A 13,448-nucleotide genomic window follows, 5' to 3' on the forward strand; every position below is an offset into this window, starting at 1 on the left:
GCAGTGATTTAACCAATGGATTGTTCGATGTGCAATGTAATTCAGTTGTAGCAATATTTTAAATCATTCTATGTATTGTCTCATGTTAAATATTAAGAGATATTTTTATACAAATTAGCCCAAGATCAGTTAAACCATCAGCCTCAGCTTTAAAGAGACGGGTCCAGAAAGAAATGGGTTCGCATATTTATTATCTGTGATTTGTTCTATTTAATAAAGTGATTTCATTTGTTAGAAAAATGATCAGTAAAGTCTCTAAAAAGTGAAGACTTTCCTTACAAAGATGTCTCATAGGATAAAGTAAAGAGGAGTTAGTTATAACAGTAGCCATTTGTTTGGTGAAATCAATAACTCCTAGGAGAATATAAACACAAATCTTTCATCTTCATTCCTCACGATAATTTAATTACAAATGTGGAATGTATGAACTTTTTTAAAAGCAGGTTTTGTGAAGATTTGTTTGGACCATCTGTCTTCTTGACACTCGGAGATTTGAACCTAACTACTGAGCTACATCATTTGCATTTTTAAAATGAGAAATCAATATTTTTTTAAAAAAACCAAGTTCACATTAAGTTATGTATTTATCACATAATCACAGTCATTATGTCTTTTTAAAAGTAAGAAGCTTGAGGGATATTTTTTTTTAAATGGAATGATTTTTTTCCCTTAGTGATAAAATGGTTAAATTGAGTGAAGAAAGTTGCAAGCTGTTCAAAATCGCCGTGTCTCAGATTCTCAGATTCAACTGGATATCATTATGCCCAGTGATACTTGTCTTATTTATTGCTATGCCTTCCCTGATTTTAAAATAATAATAATAATAATAATAATAATAATAATAATAATAATAATAATAATAATAATAATAATAATAATAATAATAATAATAATACCATGAAACAAAAATATTTGCCTATCCCAAGTCCTTGGGAAGCACTCAGTGGGTGCAAATCCAGCCTAAACAACTAGCTGACTGTGTGACCAACTGTAATGATAGGAAGCTACCATCTTTACTTCCCAAAATGCTTCTGGGCTCATATCTATGTTCCATTAACAGTTTTTAGAAAGCTTTTATATAGTTGTGTGCTGTACTTTCTTAGAAAATAGGCAAAGCAGACTGATGACTAAAAGGAGTGGGGAGGAGTAATTGCATCATTTTGACTTCTTAAAAGTATGTAGTTTATAACTAGTAGCTACTAAGGCAACCATTTTATAAGAGTACCCAAATTCCAAATAGGTCCATTGAACCAAAGACCCAATACTTCCGTTCAATTTCTATTAATATAACATTAAGTTAGTTCTGCCAGATCAGTCCAAATCCTGGCTTAATGTTTAATTTTTTGGATACTTTATTCATATGCCTTCCCTGCTACTGTTTCTTTGAACAGGCATTTCGAACTGCTCCTACGTTGCTGCAACCTAGAAGTAACACTGCACCTTCTGTGGCAGGCACTGAGATTTCTCTGTCATAAATTTATCCATAACTCTGGATGGCAAGTGACTCAAAGGGCATTTTAGCAGCTAAACACAGATTTTTAGTTGTATAATACTTCCATTTCTTATTATGTGAAAATAAAACAGAAAATAAATGACTTAACCTTCATTACTAAGCTATCTCTTCGCACTCTTGTTTTCTTTTTCTGTTCAGTCTCCCCCCTCCACTCTCACTTATTATCAAAAAAGATCCAAAATATTTTATTCATTTTACAAAAGAGTAACATCAACATCGTATCAATGTAGCCCTTAGAGGCTGATTGATTAACTAATTTTTGGTAAAATCAAATCCTGACATTCCTGACCTAGTTCAGTATTCTGATTTCATGTAAGGTAGTTAAATATTTTCAGGAGTTTTTTTTTCAGGTTATATTTCTCTGTACATGATTTATAGTACAGTAGATTCCATGCTTTTATTACAGAAAAGAATTTTAAGACAGGCTGTCAATTTTTTAGTACTTTCACACATGTCTTGCCCAATTGTTTTGATACAAATCATATTGTAAATTGTCAAAAAGTTTATAATTCTAAACTAGCTAAAATTAGAGTTTCTAATTAGGTTAGTATCTTATTTGTCTGGGTTCCCAAAAATTGTTACCGTTAATGATTGATAAAACCAAACAACTCTAGCAGTAAAGAATTAAAAAAGCCTTCTAGAAAATTTATATTCTTAAATTTGTGGGAGATATTTGCTAAGAGCTTTTTCTGGCAACTTGGATCCTATTTATTAAGCATCTAAAATATATTAATATACTCTTTTCCATAAATCTATTATAGGATGCTAAAAATACAATTGCAGCCACACAATTATTAATATACACATTATAATGTACTTAATAAAAGAAATTAGAGATCTGAATTCAAATGTTCACTTGGCAATGAAATTCATAAAAAGATATTGAACTAGTCAGTCTTTTCTTCTACCTCAATTTACCACACAAAGTTATTGTATAAATAACACAGCAAGGAACAACCAAACCATGTTTTTCATCTTGAAAGACAATACAAAGGAAAGGATGGAACAATGTGGTAGAACCAGTGGTTCAAGTGCTAGATATTAGACGAGTGATAGCCAGGTTCAAGACCATCTTAAGCTACAGGAGGTCATAGTTGACTTTGAACTATCTTTCAGCCCAATGTAACTTGAAGTGTTGTTCCTGTGGAAAAAATTGAGCTGGGGATTCTGTTCTATGCCACCATGACTCCTTGGAGGAAATAATACCTGTCTTAAAGTAATGTAATTTCAATTGTGGGCATCACAAGTTATGGACTTTTATTAAACTTAATAGAGCAGTTTCCAGTTATAGATGGTGAATTGGTTGCTTTAAGCCTTAATTTGATTTCAAAAGCTCTCTGAGCAACTTACCTGATGGCAAAAACATCTTGTTCTTTTGCTAACAGCTTTTTCAACAGAGGAAGTGGGAGAGAGAAAGAGATGAGCAACCAAAAAGGTATTGCTTTGCCTGCTTTTGGCTTCAACCTCATCTGCTCTTGATTTCCCCTCAGTGACTAGAGGCATAGAGCCCATAAAGGTCTACTCTCAAGGGAATAAGACAGGGGTGTCAAACTGTCGGTGGACCGGTTGTATCATACAGAGGCCATGGCCACCCCAGCTTCGGCAATGCAAAAAAAGTTGCATGATGCTGCGGGTTTGACACCCATGGAATAGGACTATTACAGAAAAAAATGAATCTGCATCTCTGATACCACCGAGTTAGAGCAGTTGTTTGACTCGGCATAATGTGGCCACCTGTTTTGAGTCAGAAACTTGGAAACTTATACAAATTTGTTACAATTCATTGCATTATCCTTTTGGAATACTCATACATTTTGCCAAGCTAGGTATTTTGGACTTGAAAGGCTTTTAAATCCATTTAGGTGCAAGATTACATTAAGGATAAAAATATCATTAAGAATAAAAATAAAAATAAATGGCAGAGCAGTGAAACTGTAGGGAAATGAAACATTTGCCTTACTTTATTATCATTTATCTGGAGCTCTAAGTACTTTAGGTTTTAATATTTTTCATTTTGCTTCATTACTCTGAAACATATATTTCCTTGTTCTTAGTGGTATATTGTTTACTGAAGACAGAGAAAAACATTTTTTTCCTCCCACATTTAGCAATATTTAAGTTTCCTGTGTGTGTGTGTATGTGGGTGAGAGAGTAAATATACCTCAGTGAAATAAGTTTAAGTTAGAATGTAAGAAATATTCTTCTCACTTAAAGCACTGAATATGGATACTCGGGATTTTAATGGCATTATTTCCTATGTGAATCTCTGTTTGGAAATCTATCCTTTTTTCTAGTTTATATGTTGTTTTAAAGTCTGTAAATATACTGCAATTGTCATTTACAAAGAAAAGAGCTCTCCTAGAGCAGGGGTGTCAAACTTGCAACATCTCGTGATGTGTTGTGACTTATCACAACTTTTTCTCCATAGCCGGCAATGAGGTGGATGCTGTTTCGGCATGACGCATCTGGCCCGTGGGCCAGCAGTTTGACACCGCTGTGCTACAGGAAATAAGACCCATCTAGTCTTATATCCTATTTCTCTAATGATCAATCAGATCCCCATATGAATCTTCTAAGCAGAATATGATATAGGGGACTGTTGCTGTTCTTTAACAGCTGGTAAGCACAACTGAAGGAAACAAAGGTCATGACTAAGCATTTTTAATTATTCATTTCATTTGACTTACCTCCTTTTAGTCCTCTAAGTCAGGGGCTCCAACCTTAGCAATTTTACAACTTCTGGACTTCAACCCACAGAATTCCTCAGCTAGCCATACAAGTTGTAAAGTTGCCAAGGTTGGAGACTTAGCCACTACCTTGTGGTCATTTGTCCATTGTCTTCACTAAATTTTTCACAATTCACCTTTTGTGGAATAAGTACTTTAACTTCCAGAAATCTGAGCAACAGGCATGTTGTCTGGGAAATCCCGAGAGAAGAAATTGCATAAGATTGGAGCATGTTCAGCTGCCATAAAACCTAAACTAGGCTTCATATGTTTTTTTTAAAGGAAAACTTCATCCATTGACAAACTGCACACATGCAAGAAGCATTCCTATCTTCATGTGTGACATCACCCCAACTCATTTGCGAATGCAATCTTTGCTTCTCCAGAAAAAAACTACTGAATATGTCTTGCTACTAAATGGTTATCCATTCCTTAGCATAAGATAAACAATAAGTCATTGGAGATGATGGCTTTGAAGATGAGTTTCAAGTATAAGGTTAATTACTAAAAGGCTACAGGCTAGGAAAAGAATAATTGTCAAGCTAGACCTTTCTAAAATATGGGATATTTATCAGGTAGGCAGGTTGTTTGCAGGTAGGCAGTACTTGAAGAGATAACACATCTTAGCCTCCTGGGGCACATAACAGTTTCTGAAAGGTGAGTCAACAGCTTGTCCTCATAGAAATCTAAGGCCATTTGTGTATGTGTGTGTGTCTGTGTGCCTGCCTAGAAGCTAAGTTACCTCAAAGTAATCAGGGAAGTCTTCCTCAGGTTGCTTTGTCCTTCCTTGAAAAGATTAGCTCCTGCACAGTCTTATCTATCTTGATGGGCTGAGTATGCACCAGAAATATACTTAGATCAGGGGTGTCCAACTGCCGGCCCGCGGGCTGGACGTGTCACCAGGAAACCATGCCCACCCCATTGCCGGTAATGGGGAAAAAGTTCCGATACGTCGCGTGAAGTCACGTGACGTCGCAGGTTTGACATACCTGACTTAGATGGATCAGAAATATGTTGGAGAGCATATTGGAAAACACTCTTTTGTGTTCAGTACTAAGTTATAGCAAGCGCTTTTTAAAAGAAAAGCTTTATAATGGGATGCCTACAAACATTTCATCCATGGTAGAAGAGGGACCATCAATTTGCCTGAAATCATGAAGGAACACTGCCTTTCAGAGTAATAACTGGGATAGATTAACCAATGAACCAACATAAGGCAGTTTCAAGCATTCCTTCTGTAGGCAGTAATAACTAGAGGCAGAATTCAAACTGGCAGAGAGTATGCAGGTAGTCTTTGACTTACGACAACAGGTGAGCCCAAAATTTCTGTAGCTAATTGAGACAGTTTTTAAGTGAGTTTTGCCCCATTTTATGTCCTTTCTTGACAGTTATTAAGTAAGTCACTGCAGTTGTTAACATGATTGTGAAGCGAATCTGACTTTGCTTGTCAGAAAGCTGCAAAAGGTGATCACATGACTGCAGGACACTTCAACCATCATAAACATGAGTTGATTGCTAAACATCTGAATTTTGATCATGTGACTGGGGATGTTGCAATGGTCATAATTGTGAAAAATGTCATAAGTCACTTTTTTGTTGTTGTAACTTGGAACAGTCACTAAATGAACCACTGCAACCATTTGTTCCTCTTCCCAATTTTTCCTTCTCTTGAATCCTTTCTACCCAAAGTTCTTTCCACAGATTTATATTGCTCTCATACAGAGCTGGGTTTTTTTTTTCTTAAAAAATAAGGGTTGGACTGCCTGTGGCTTTAGTATTTTAAATGCATAAAGGTCAAGTTTCTGAGTTGAATTTTATCTCCTGCTGCTTTAGGGACACAGTTGTGCTGAAGGTACTTGAAAAGAACTGCATCTATGTGAAGCAATAAGCTCACTCTGCAATTACTCTTGGCACAGTCTTAGAGAAAATTGCTATCTTTCCCTCTTGAATTAATGTGTGAATTTGTGGTTAACTATCAGTTTTGGTGCTTCTCTGGCTGTTATAATGGAATTCTTGACCATTTAAACCTGTATAAAATAAATACTGCAATATTCATTTGACAGAAAACACAGTTTGTTCTCTGTCTCACCCTCATGCATTTCATCTGACAATCCAGCCAAATGCACCCCCTACCTTAGTCTAGAATGCCTGGTTTGACTTCACCAACCACATTGGTGGTGGCGCATCAGCTCCCTTTGTTCCTGGAGGAAGCTGACTATCTGGACCCATACTAATCGGGTTTCAGGCCTGGGCACAGCACGGAGACGGCATTGGTTGCTCTGGTGAATGATCTCTAGCGGGCTCGGGACAGGGGTTGTTCCTCTGTCCTAGTCCTATTAGACCTCTCAGCGGCTTTTGATACCATCGACCATGGTATCTTGCTGCGGCGTCTCAGGGGGTTGGGAGTGGAAGGCACTGTTCTTAAATGGTTCTCCTACCTCCTGGGACGTTCGCAGTCGGTGTTGACAGGGGCAGAGGTCGACCTCGAGGCCTCTCGTTTGTGGAGTCCCTCAGGGGTCGGTCCTCTCGCCTCTTCTGTTCAACATCTATATGAAGCCTCTGGGTGAGATCATTCGTGGCTTTGGAGTTGGTTATCATCAGTACGCTGATGATACCCAGCTTTTTATTTTGACCCCAAACCACCCCAGTGATGCCCTCGACGTGATGTCCCGTTGCCTGGAGGCGGTCTGGGTCTGGATGGGGAGGAACAGGCTTTGACTCAACCCTGACAAGACTGAGTGGCTGTGCGTGCCGGCATCTCGTGAAATTCAGATTGTTCCATCTCTTACTATGGGGGGTGAGTTATTACCCCTGTAGATAGGGCTCGCAACTTGGGTGTCCTCCTAGATTCACAGCTTTCCTTAGAAGATCATATAGTAACTGTGACTAGGGGGGGGCTTCGCCCAGGTTCGCCTGGTGCACCAGTTGCGGCCCTATCTGGACCGGGATGCCTTGCGTACAGTCTTCAACTGGTGCAGAATGCAGCCGCGCGAGTTGTGTTGGGGGTCTCCCGATACTCCCATGTTACACCTCTGCTTCGTGAGCTGCATTGGCTTCCAGTTGCCCTCCGGGTGAGATTCAAGGTGCTGGTGATGACCTATAAAACCCTACATGGCATGGGTCCGGAGTACCTAAGGGAGCACCTGCGGCCGGCGTCAACTTCCCTTCGCCCAGTGCGCTCCCAAAGAGAGGGCCTCCTCAGGGTGCCACCGGTCAGAGAATGTCAACTGATGGCCCCCAGGGGGAGGGCGTTCTCTGTGGGTGCGCCAGACCTTTGGAATCATCTACCGGTTGAGCTCCGGATGACTCCCAACCTTCGCTCCTTCCGACGTGATCTAAAAACTCACTTATTTGAACAGCTGGCCTGGTCTGATGGGTGATGGGTTTTGGGTTTTAATTACTGATTTTAACTAATTTATTATATTTGGGCACAATTGTTTAATCTGTTTTTAATTTTTGTATTCTATTTTTGGTATTTTATTGCCCTGTACACTGCCCTGAGTCCTTCGGGAGAAGGGTGGTATATAAATCAAATAAATATAAATATAAATATTTATAAATGGATTCTGTCACTGTGTTGTCTGCATGTGGAGTTTTGAGGAACTTCTTACACTCTGAGGCATCAAGGATTTTTGCATATTATGTCCAAGTTTATTTCTTTCTCCTTCAGTCAAGGCTATATTGGGGAGATGAAGGAGAGGATGTTGTGCATATGTGGAGATGAGAGAAAAAGCCTCACGGTCCTTGATACAGTATATTTCACAGAATGCAGAAAACTCTCAACTTCAGCAGAATCCTCTTTGCTCTTCCAAGAGATTCATTGTATTTTCTATTCACTAATCTAATTGCTCTATCCCAAATCTGATCTCCAAGAATTAGCCACACAGTGCCCTAAGCAACTCTTTCTCTCTTCAAAGGAAACAGTAAGAGAAAGCACACAGTGAGTCCATTCCCAAAGCAGAAGAAGAGAAAATTTTCTTGTTAGGAACAGGCCTTCGGGAGTATTATTTGCTCTTTACAGTAGCTTGGGCTTGTTTGCATCCAGATTTGGATAATGGGTAAGACAAGAGGTAGGGATTCTGGAATCAAAGTGATGCCATTTCCTCATGGATAAAGTTTGACTCTACAACTAACCTTTTTAATAGACCTTTCAGGATTGTGCTGGAAAAAGTACTTTGAAATGACATTTCTATTGAAAATGTACACTAATGTAGAGTTGCAGATGAAAACATGAGAAATAACCATCTATTAGAAACAGAGGTTCTTTGCTCACCATCTTAGCCTAACTTCTTATTAATATTGTACATATAGCTATAATTTAGTATGTTATCTAAAACTGATTTGTTAAATAAACAGGAATGTTTAAAAGTTCTTTATTGTGTTATATGTAGAATTATGCTTTTTATAAGTGATAATTTTGTTACAGATATGATTGAATCTAATTTTTCTTCAAAAATTATTGACTGCTTTGTTGATTAAAAAAATCAGTAAAATGGATTTGTGGGAGTTGGACATGAAATTTTAAAGTTACATCGTAATTTTTAATCTTAGCTTTACAAATGTAATTTCATTATAATTTTAAAAAGTTCACAGATAATATATTTTCACTCTTTGTTTCAAGAGGTGTCATATCTTGCTGAAAAAAAGAAAAATGTTTCCATTCTTGCTGAATATATCAGAGAAATGGAGATTTTGCACAAAAGGGGTATCATATAAAGTTCAAACTAGGGCTTGGTACCATTTCAGTGAGAATCAGAGTCTTCAACTTTGGTATTATTTCCTCCTCCGTCCTAAAATGTTGGTTTCCTCCTGGTGTATTGCAGAGAGTTATTTCATCTGACATTTGAATTAGGCAATTGAAGTATGAAGTATCTTGAAGTGACCATGCAAGTTCGGAGGTGAGTTTCCCCCACAAAAAAAAACCCAGATTGGTTTTCTGAAATACATCTTTCAAAAGTGATATATGAGCAACAGGTTTTCTTGTGTTCTGGGCATCATCCAACAACAGTTTGCTTTAGTTCTTAAAGAGGTACAATGCATTTGCCTTCTTGTTTATAATGCAGGAAGAATATTCTTCGATTCTTGGATGCCGAAAGAGACATCTCAGTCGTCAAAAGCAGTTTCAAGCCCGGAGATGTAATCCACTATGTGTTAGACAGACGCCGTACACTAAATATTTCTCAGGATTTGCATAGCCTCCTTCCTGAAGTTTCTCCAATGAAGAATCGTCGATTTAAGACATGTTCTGTTGTAGGAAATTCTGGCATCCTTCTGGATAGTGGGTGTGGAAAAGAGATTGACAACCATGAGTTCGTTATAAGGTGAGCCTTTATCTTTTGCTTGACAGATTACTTATTACTTCAACAGCAATGAACAGAAATGCTCAACTTGGAATGATAGCTCAGAATTTCTGGAATATATATTTCACCATATGATGCCCAAATTAAAGATATTTCAGTAAGAAAGGAACAGGGCTGTCCATATATTATGAATGAGAAATTGCACTGCTGGAGGCTGCAGAGAGATTGGTGATACTGTTTGTAGGATCTGCTTTTGCTCATTATGCAGGCATAATAATTATTTTGATAGGGAACTGGCTCCACAAAAAGAAAATGTTTTCAATTTCTCTCTCTTGCCAGTCATCATAATAGAAAAATACCATATTTATTTATTATACATGCACTGTCTATGGTTACATGTCAATGGAGATTTTCAGTCATCCAGGTCATAGTTATCCCAAAGGTGCTTTTTCAAGAGGCAGCTGGACTTTCTTGTTTTTCTTTGAAGACGTTTCGCTTTTCATCCAAGAGGTATATGCAGTACAAGGCAGTGAGACGTGCAGATCTGTACAATGTTGAAATAAAACAACCACTTCATAAACGCATGGCACAGGCATAGGAGGACAAACCCATCAGGACAAGATTCAGCAGTCCATCTGCATTTAAAAGACAAAGGCCACACTTGAAGACAGCAAAGTTCACATTTTGGACTGAGAGGACCTCTGGTTTTGAAAGAGGGGTCAAAGAGGCCATCTGAGTCAAAATTGAACAGCTCTCTCAAAAGAGGGGGAGGGATACAACGTCATCTATCTCTGTCTACCAGACAGTCCTTTCAGCAGTTCCAAAAAGGCTCCACACCCATTTGTACCACTCAGGTAAACCTGATGACACAGATAAACCTCCAAGTGGCCTCAGTGATTTTCTAAAAGAATGCAAATTACCATCTGTCTGCAAGAAATATAAATCTTTCCATTCCCCACCATCCAGCCGTAGCTGAAGTAGCTTCTTGGATGAGAAGAAAAATACAAAAGTCCAGTTGCCACTTGAAAAAGCACCTTTGGAATATCTATGGTTATGTTTAGATGAAATACACTGGGGATTAGCCAAATAATTCCCATTAAGGGAATTGTTAGAATTTCCTATCTAAATTCTTATATGCTGTACTGCACTGAAAATACATCCTAAGTACACGCACAAATACGGTCATATATTTCATTTTAATAATTTTTTCAAAGTTAAAAATTATGCATTATCATAGATCAGCAAGAAATCAAAATGCAGGTAAAATAAATTTAATTAAATTTAGGCATTGGGAACTAAAAAGCTAAAAGTGTCCCTGTGGGCTTTACTCCGCTAGTCATGACTGATTTTAGCAGCTGGTTCTTTATTTTTTAAATCAAAGAGCCAGCGTTGTCTGGAGACAAAAAACTACCGCATCTCTAGATTGGGTACTAAAGGAGCTAATAAAATCAATTAGATATCATTTATGCTTGCTCTTATTTTTATAAGTTACAGTCTACTAGACCTACAGCAGGGGTGTCAAACTGCTGGCCCATGGGCTGTCATGGCAAAACCGCGCCCACCCCATTACTGGCAATGAAACAAAAAGTCACAATACGTCATGTGACGTTGCGAGTTTGAAATCCCTGACCTATAGGTATCAAATTATAGAAGGGAGCAATCCGGTCAAAATTAAACAACGTTAAGCTTCCTATTTCCATAATCTTTGCAGGCCCCTCCCTTCCCATTATATCACTGGATTAATAATCTTTGATGGTGTAATTCTTTGCATTTTTGCAGAGAGTAGGTAAAATAATTGTGCTAAGTTGGGGCAAATCTTGCAGTTAGTTTTATAACTTCTCCCCCCCAAAAAATAGAAATAAAGAATATCACCTTCTCCATCAACATTACCATAGATTTCTTGTAAATCTTAGAAGATTTAGGAGGTGGGGCTAAAGGGTGGCTGTCAGATGCAAGAGTTCCTTGTTTCCTTGTCATTTTCTTTCTTCAGTAGGAATTGATCACTACTGAAATAAATGTGACTGTCAACTTTCCTAAATATATAGACCAGGACATGTCATTGTTCAGTAGGTTAACTTTCTGTGTTCATATTTTAAATAGTGGAACATAGCTTAAGTTCCGTGTAGAGACATTTGGAGTTCTATAAATAAGTAGAGTTTAAAAGCTGTGTAAATTACTGTTGTTCAGGCAGTTATCTTTACAAAGTGAAAGTTGTTATTTGTTCTGGGAAGTGAAAAGTTCTATTTAAAAAGCCTACAAGTTTTACAGTTTGTTTGTTTTGCTGCACTTATATCATTATTTAAAAGAATTGTTTGTTTCAAGTTACTTTTTCTTTAAATCAAAAGAGATTCTTCACTTTTCCAGCCAGAGACGATGTAGCAAGGATGATGGTAGATCCTTATGCTTACCATTTGACTGGATAACCTACCATCTTGCAGATGTTTCTGAAGTATAATTAATAGCTGTCAGTTGTTGCTGCAACACAAATGAGATAGAATTCTGCAATTTATCTAACATAGTCCATCTAATTTCTAAGATGCTTCTTGATCTTAGAAGGAACACATACAAGTGAAAAAAATTACAAAGTTTATATAGAGTATGGGCGTGTATGTCTGTTCTGTGCAGAAAGTAAATAAATCATATCCATGTGTTTTTAATTTATAGGTCTAGACCAGGGGTCGGCAACCTTAAATACTCAAAAAGCCACTTGGACCTGTTTCCCAGAGGGGAAAAAAACACTGGGGGCCACAAAATGCGTGCACACACATGTGGGGGGGACTTTATTGAAGAGTTTAATTAAAAAGAAATAGAGGCTGCTGTGCATGAGTTGTCTCTTCTCTCTCTCTCTCTCTCCCTCCCTCCCTCTCTATCTCCCCCCTCCCCCCCTCTTTTTCTCCGATCTTCTGCTCACCTGGCAAGCTGGCTTCATGCTGTTCTCGGACAAGCTGACACACATTCTTACTGGGCTGGCTCTCCTGCCCTTGAGAGTTGCTGCTTCCTGTGAAGACGCAGCAAAGGCAGGAGCCCCACACAATAAGCTTGTCAGCTTCTCAGAGAACAGTGTGAGTTACACACAGACACACACACACACACACAGAGAGAGAAGGGAAGCGCAACTGCCTGTCTCTGGAGCCCCTGCGGCTCCAGAGCCACGGGTTGCTGACCTGTGGTCTAGAAAGATCATATGAAACACTGAAGTATTCTTGAGGATCTGTTCATTGCATCACCATTAATATAATTTATTGGACTTTTTATTAGTGGTACCACCATCATTTAAAGAAAAGTTTTAAAATTACTCTTCAGCATGGAATATCTTGTGATGTATTCATCTTTCCTAGTAGTCAGAATAGACTGTTGCATTTCAATAATATATATGATTTTCTAGTTATTTGTATATTGTTTTCCTTTTTGCATTAGTGGAGGCAAAGGGAATGCTCATAAAATTATTTCATAGCTTGAATTTAATACAAGAACATATTCTTCAGTATCAGTTATAGTTAGTTTGAGTTGTATCTAGAAGATTAATAATAATGATGATGATGAAGATGGAAGGGACCTTGGAGGTCGTCTAGTCCAGAGGTCCCCAACCTTTGGGACACCAGGGACCGGTTCCATGGAGAGAGGTTTTCCCGAGGACCAAAGGGTGCATGGTTTTGTGTGCTACCTGCATCCTGCAGATGGGGCTTTGCTTGTTTGTGTCGACCAGTTGCTGGCAAGCTGCGGCCTGGTACTGGTCCATGGACCGGGGGTTGGGAACCCCAATTTAGTTCAACCCCCTGCTCAGGCAGGAAAGCCTACGAATCCATCTGGTGGTGATGCTATCTAACCCATATTTTTCTATCTTATCAAGTAGTAGGTTGTGGTCTACTTTATCAAATGCCTTACTGAAGTCCCAGTAAATTATATCCA

General features: G+C 38.2%; 1 protein-coding gene across 1 annotated transcript in view; it reads left to right on the forward strand.

Annotated features, from left to right (window-relative positions):
• ST8SIA4 (ST8 alpha-N-acetyl-neuraminide alpha-2,8-sialyltransferase 4) overlaps positions 1 to 13,448 on the forward strand; it is a gene marked incomplete at its 3' end in the record, with an annotated part of 92,412 nt that overhangs the window by 20,657 nt on the left and 58,307 nt on the right. Inside the window, exon 3 of the mRNA XM_083351965.1 lies at positions 9,303 to 9,560. Within this exon, the coding sequence (XP_083208091.1) occupies positions 9,303 to 9,560 (258 nt within the window). The remainder of the gene's footprint in view (positions 1 to 9,302; positions 9,561 to 13,448) is intronic.

This window comes from Vipera ursinii (genome assembly GCF_947247035.1).
Source record: "Vipera ursinii genome assembly, chromosome: 2".
Lineage (NCBI taxonomy): Eukaryota > Metazoa > Chordata > Lepidosauria > Squamata > Viperidae > Vipera > Vipera ursinii.